The sequence below is a fragment of the Delphinapterus leucas genome, chromosome 19, assembly GCF_059928025.1.
Source record: "Delphinapterus leucas isolate spDelLeu-1000000601 "Yukka" chromosome 19, BTC_Dleu_Yukka2, whole genome shotgun sequence".
In the NCBI taxonomy this organism is placed as follows: domain Eukaryota; kingdom Metazoa; phylum Chordata; class Mammalia; order Artiodactyla; family Monodontidae; genus Delphinapterus; species Delphinapterus leucas.
The window spans coordinates 40,925,903-40,933,021 of NC_143147.1; the positions used below are offsets into that span (position 1 = coordinate 40,925,903).

General features: G+C 37.3%; 1 protein-coding gene across 1 annotated transcript in view; it reads right to left on the reverse strand.

Moving 5' to 3' along the window:
• The window catches only part of SKA2 (spindle and kinetochore associated complex subunit 2), a 28,963-nt gene extending 22,030 nt beyond the window's left edge, over positions 1–6,933 (reverse strand). The window contains exon 1 of the mRNA XM_022552635.3: positions 6,714–6,933. Within this exon, the coding sequence (XP_022408343.1) occupies positions 6,714–6,746 (33 nt within the window). The 5' untranslated portion in view covers positions 6,747–6,933. The remainder of the gene's footprint in view (positions 1–6,713) is intronic.
• Positions 6,934–7,119: the final 186 nt, after the last annotated feature.

Here is a 7,119-nt window from a genome sequence, read left to right on the forward strand (position 1 = left end):
ACCTTAACTGGGTGTTTATATGTAATATGTTTATATTTTATCCAAAACCTTAACTGGGTGTTTATATTCTGAACACAGAAATCAATATATAATTTTATCAGAAGTCATTAAATTTCCCTATATTTTATCCAAAACCTTAACTGGGTGTTTATAAGATTTTTTTTTTAATTAAGGAACATAGGTTCATAATTACTATAGAACATGAATATTTACAATAATTTTAAATGTTTAGAATGTAATAAAGGAAAAGTGTGGTGGAGGTTTTCAACTTAATAGCTAGAATTGATTTTACTGGTTCTTCATCTCAAGCCCGCTGCCCCCCATCTCAAAACTGTACTGAACAACTTGCGGTTTCCCCCATTTGTGCAACACCTCTGGACTTTCACACGCACTGTTTCCTTTGCCTGGAAAGTTTTCTGTTTCCTTCACTGGCTAATCCCTACTCATCCTTCCAGTCTCAAATTATCTCTCACCTCTAACAAGAATCCTTCCCCAGGTTAGGTGCCTCTTTCCAATGTGCCCCCACAACAACTGACATTTACTTATCCCATCATGGCATCTGTCTCAATGTATTTAGCCATGTCTCCCAGATAAGTTCCTTAATATCTCTAGCCTCTGGTACCAGCCTGCCCTAGTAACACTTACCAAAAGAAAGTATGAAGTACTATCATCTAAAATTGGAGAAATTAAAGAGAGGAGAGGAGGAATTAATAAGAACTACTACAACTCTCACATCTCCTAACAAAAATAAATTGTTCTGAAAAGCTAAATTTATTTTACAGTCACTAATCACTACATGAAAATCTTAAGTGAAAACTGAGATTATTTCCTCATTTATAAAATGAGAACAAAAACAATGAATTAAAGAATCAAGAATTGACTTATTTAGGACTTCCCTGGTGGTGCAGTGGTTAAGAATCCGCCTGCCAATGCAGGGGACACAGGTTAAAGCCCTGGTCCAGGAAGATCCCACATACCGCGGAGCAACTAAGCCCGTGTGCCACAACTACTGAGCCAGGGAACAACAGCTACTGAAGCCCGTGCCCCCAGAGCCCGTGCTCCACAACAAGAGAAGCCACTGCAATGAGAAGCCTGTGCACCACAACGAAGAGTAGCCCCAGCTTGCTGCAACTAGAGAAAGCCCGCATGCAGCAACAAAGACCCAACACAGCCAAAAATAAATTAATTAAAAAAAAATCACACTAAGCAGGTTATAAAAAAAAGTAAGTAAGACCTATAAACTGAAAACTGCAAAACACTGTTGAGAGAAATTTTAAAAGACCTAATTAATGGAGAGATAATGTTCACGTATCAGAAGGCTCAATATTGTTAAGATAGCGGTTCTCCCCAAATTGTTCTTTAGATTCAACATAATCCCAACCAAAATCCCAGTACACCTCTTTTTTTTATAGAAATTGACAGAAAAATTATGTGGAAATGTAAATTAATTTAAAAGTTTTAGGAAACAAGAGCAATGGGTGAAGCCTTATACTAGATGATTTCAAGGCTTCCTAACAAAAGTTAACTCAAAATGGACTGAGATCTAAATGTAAAAACTAAAACTATAAATCTTCTAGAAGAAAACATTTGTGACCTCAAGTTAAGCAAAGAATTCTTAGATAGAACACAGAAGGCATAAACCATAGAAGAATAAAATGTATAAACTGGACTCCATCAAAAAATTTTAAGGGAGAAGGCAAATAGATAAAATTAAAGGACTCTTGTAATAATAAAAAGACAGACAACTCAATTTGAAAATAGTCAAAAGATTTTAACAGATATTCACTAAAGAAGATATACCAACTTCAAATAAGCACATGAAAAGATGTTCAATACCATTAGCCATTAAGGAAATGCAAATTGAAACTATAATAAGATACCACTACACACCTACTAGAATGGCTAAAATGAAGAAGACTGACAATAGGACCAAGTGTTGGTGAGGACTTGGAGAAACCGGAACCCTAATACAGAGCTTTGAAAAAAGATTTTAGCAGTTTCTTTTAAGATCAATTATACTTTTATCATGCTGCCCAAGAGAAATGAAAACATTATGTCCACATAAAGACTTGTATTATAATGTTTAGAACAACTATTCATAATAGGCAAAATCTGGAATTAACAATGTCCATAATCCGGTGAAAAGATAAACAATTTGTGATATTCTAGACAATGGAATACTACTCATCAATAAAAATGGTCCAACTCCTAATACATGCAACAACATGGGTGAATCTTAAAAGCATTATGCTCAGTGCAAGAAGCCAGACACGAAAGACTAGAAGGTTTGTGTATATGATTTCATTTTTATGAACTTCTAGGAAAGGCAAAACTAGAGGTCTGTGGCTGCCAGGGAGTTTGGGAGGTTTACTGCAAAGGGTCATAAGGGAACTTTTTATGGTGAGGGAAATGTTCTATATCATGACTGGTGGTGGTGGTTACATGACTGTACACATTTATCAAAACTCATGAAATTGTACAACTAAAACTGTTGAGTTTTACTCTATGCAAATTATCTCAAACTGATTACAAAAAAACAAGTGATGGAGTCACATTTTATTATATCTCATAATTACAAAAAGAACATTAAGACATGCATTCTAAAGTTTTAAACTCAAGCATTTACTATACAATACACAAAATTAACACCACTTAAGATTTGAGGCAGGTTACCACAGGAAATATACAGCAAAGATTGTATTCATCACATACTAATTCATCTTCAAACTCAATTAAAGAAAACCTGAGATTTGTCAGAACCTATCCAAATCTGTAACAGAAAGAAGCAAATGACAAAGTACTACTTGTTTAGATAAGCCATAACAACTTTAGCTATAAAATGTATCCTCTCAGTGTGTTTCATAATGCATTACAGTGGTGAATTTTTAATTAGTTGAAAACATTTTTTTTTCAAATTATAACTTTCTAAAACATATACTTTGTAATAAAATTATATAGTTTTCAGCAACAAAGGTTGTGGTAAATTACTCACAGACACTGAAGAAAGATGTAAGGCAAGAACCAAAATTCTGGTGTACATTCTGCTTTCAGATGCTTTGACAATACTATTGCACTGCTAGCTGTAAAGTACAGTAGTGCAATAAAGTCAGAGCATTCGTTAGCAGTAATAGGTAGGAAAGACACACAAGAGCATCTTGCATCAGTTGAAGCTTCAGTGTGAAAAGAATACAAAGAAGGGTTGCCTCTTTGGACAGAAGACATCCAAAACCTAAGAACATTTATATCAATGTTAAAGAAAAAAAAAAAAAGAAGACTAGGATTTAAATATCAAAGTGGTATTGGTTTTTGACGACTAACCTATGATTAATATGCAAACTGAAAACATGCATAGATATAGAAAGGAATTTTGTAAATATGTTATAAGCTGTATAAGTTATTCACATGGGTATTGTTAATACCTCAGAACTGGTATTAACAAAACAGGTTATAATTACTACTTAAGGCAAAGTTGTGAAAATATTCCTGTTCTGCTGAGATGTGTTGGTTAGCTCCTCCATAGCAACTGACCGATTAACTGCCATATAAAATTAGCCTTTTGAGTAAGATTACCAAAGAAAATAAATGAAAAGTGAAATAATATTTCCCAATTTCTATAAACCCTATCTCTCTCGAATCTAAACTAGAATATAAAAAGCACTTACCATCTTATATCAAGAGTTCACAGACTTCCAGGGAATCAATGTCTCGTAAACAGGATACCATTAGCGCTACTTAACTGAATGCTATGAAAGGGGATTTTAAAATTTCAGATAACCCCTAAAACATCTTAAATATAAGAGGAACATCTCCATTTCCTTCAAGCGCAGAAAAATCAAAGAGAAAATAATAATGGGAGGAGGAGACAGCTCTGAGATTTAAGAGGTTTCCTTGGATTCAAGCCAATTAACATTCTAACCTTTTAACTGGTAAGAAACCATTGTGAAGTCAGATGTCAACACAGAAATAGAAATAGTATCATATTATCACATTGCACTACCTTTTGTGTACAATCTCTACCTGTATTACAAAAGAAAGACACTAGCCAAATACCACTCAGTCAATAAGTGAAGGGAAAAAAGTTATGGAACAAAGATTACCCTACAATGAGTTTATTCCTCCATTAATAATGTTGACTGATGCAAAAACACTTTCCATTGTTTAAAATATCATACATTAAAGCATATATGTGGAATCGAGAAAAATGGTACAGATGAACCTATTTGCAAGGCAGAAATAGAGACACATGTAGAGAACAAACATATGGACACCAAGGGGGGAAATGGGGGGTGGGATAAATTGGCAGATTGGGATTGACACATATACACTAATATGTATAAAACAGATAAGTAATAAGAAAAAAATAAATAAATAAAATTTAAAAAAACAAATGTTTAATTTTCTGAATCGGGTTAAAACTAGAAAAATATATGAAAATTTTAAACTTAAGAGGATCAGGATATTTGTCTGATATCTTAAAAAATTAAGATAAGTACTTTCTTTTCAAAGTTAGATAATAGGTATTCTATTTCACTTATTAAATATTCAACATTAGTTCCTCAACAAATCCTTTATTCAAGTAATATAAAACCAAAACTCAGAGGATTGTACAGGAAATCATTTACCTTTGGAATCTTAGAAAATAAACCAGTTCACAGATATAACATTTTTTTCTAAAAGCACATGGCAAATCTAAAGGTGACATGTATGGTCTTATACTACCCAGCCAGTACAAAGCAGTAATAATAAAAGTGTAATTGTTCAAATACAATTTTTAAACCCTAATGATTATGGAAAGAAACTAATAATTTGAACAGGAAAAAAAAAAGTTATGACTAAGTTAGTTAAAAGGAATTTAAGAAGATCTGTTTTCTTCTCTTCCTCTCATAAAAAGAATTTTTAAAAACTACCCCATCATTCAAACACCTAAAAGTTCGAGTCTGGCTACCTCATAATTTTCTAAAACCTACTTTTTTTTCAAGATGTACACGTAATTGCTTTCCCCTTAAAATAAAATGTGTTCAATCTTAAACATGTCCTGTGAGACTATTGACTCTAATGCAAACTCCAAAAAAGGCTTCATTGGTACCTCAAAATTAAAAGCCAACTTGAGAGGGACAAAAAAAAACTGTTAAAAGAAGAATTAGTATCATTTAGCATCTTACAATTAGGCAGAAATATCCATCTGGAGGGAGGAATTCATAATGGAGGAGATGGGCAAGACAATGCTAATATCTGTGCCTGTTGGTAGAATCAAATTACAATACTTAACACTGTTTTTTTGTTTTGTTTTTTGAAAGACAGTTAATGATAAGAATAATAAAACTTTGAACTAAAAGTTCATTATTTAGGGTTTGGAAAGCTGCAGGAAATTCTTCCTTCTTTGCTGCCATTTCTCACCTTCCCAATTCCCACACACACACCCCACAAAGAAAATCAAAATTCAAAACGTTAGAAGCAAATGAAAGTCAATTTTGTATATGAGAGCCACTACAATTCATTAATACATCAGAAGAAAACAGTAATAAGATATATCAAGGTCTCGCATTTTCTGGGGGTGAGGGTCTTCCAAGATCACTACACGTTGCAGATATTAAAGAGACCCAAGGTTCAGCTTGGAGAAGAGTAGCACAGGCACAAATGATACTTAAGGAGTAACGGCAAGGAATGGCAGGGAGAAGAGGAGAGGATTGTGATGGAGATTTTGGCTTTTTTACTTAATCTTGTTGTTTTTCTTTAACAAAAAACCGGACAGGAGTTCAATGATGGGTGCGTTCTCCAACTTCCCCATTTTAAAGGAAGCCAGCCCAATCCAAACACTCGTAATGCGTTGGGGGTAAAGGGACTGAAGATAAAACAAGGGAACTAAGAAAAAAGCGCGGGCGATCCAGCCAGTAGTCTAGGGATGGGAGGGAGAGAATAAAGAGGACAAGTGAGGGAAGAATCCAAAGAAAAAACTAGTACGGCCCTCCAGTTTGGCGCCCTAGAGCAGGCCAAGCAGCCGCGGGAGTCCTTCCCAATTATTCGCCCCCGCCCCCTACTTTCACAATGAATGAAACTAGGCAACTCCAGAGCAGCGGAGTCTCCCACGTCCCAGGTCCCGCCCGCGCTCGAGGAAAAGAAGCTCGTGGTTGAGATTCCAAAGGCTCACACGTCTCCCCCACCGATGGGCCAAACTGGTCTAGGGGCTTCCTTGGCCGCTAGGAAGTTGTGCACGCAACTCTCGCATCCTTTCTCAGCCTGCCCTGGGCTGAATATGAACGCTTCAGCCCTAAAGGGATTTCTCTCCCCCCTTCTCTGTTTATTCCCCACCCTCCATCCCCCTTTCTCGGACTGTGAACAACCTCTTCCCTTCTTGGGGCGTTTAGAGACCATTACAGTCAGGTCTTTTTGGTGGAAATACACAGAACGCTGTTTACACCAGCCACAGTTCCTTGAGAGGCGAAAAGGTGAGGGCGAGGAACAAGGAATTCCAAAGGCCCCGGACCCCCAGCATCTCCCGCCATTTCCTTCACGAGTTTCCCGGATGTAACCCCTTCCCCCTGCGGCGGTTAAGAGACCAGGCGGCGGCGACTCCCTTTGGTGCAGGAGGAGGAGCTCGAGTCTAGTCCAGCCTCCTCCGCCCAGGGTTTCCGGCGACTCCAAATTGCGTTCCACATTGGAGGGCATCGGGGAAGAATAAACTACCCAGTAGATCTCCTTCATTTTACACTCACCATCAGTTCCAGCTTATCGACCTCCGCCTCCATGTTGAATAGTTGACATTCCTCAGACCGCGGCGGCGCTTAAGCCGCAAACCGTACTTAGCACTGAGGGTCCCTATTGGACAGCTGTCATTCAACGTCTCGCGCTCATTGGTTCCTCCGCTTCACCGGCGCCCGCCCATTGGCGACTGGGAAACGCCCCTCCGCATGAAACACCTTTTCCTGTTGGGCAAGGACACAAAACGCCGCAGGAGGATTGGCTCCTGTACCCTTTTTTTTTTCCATTGGCTGCACCCTCATCTCTACTTTCAATTTCACAGTTAGAGTTTAGCAGAGAAGAGCTTGCGATTGGTGTAATCGGAAGAAGAGCCAACCAATTACACAAAAGCTTCCAGAAACAGCAAAGGGGACGTGACAC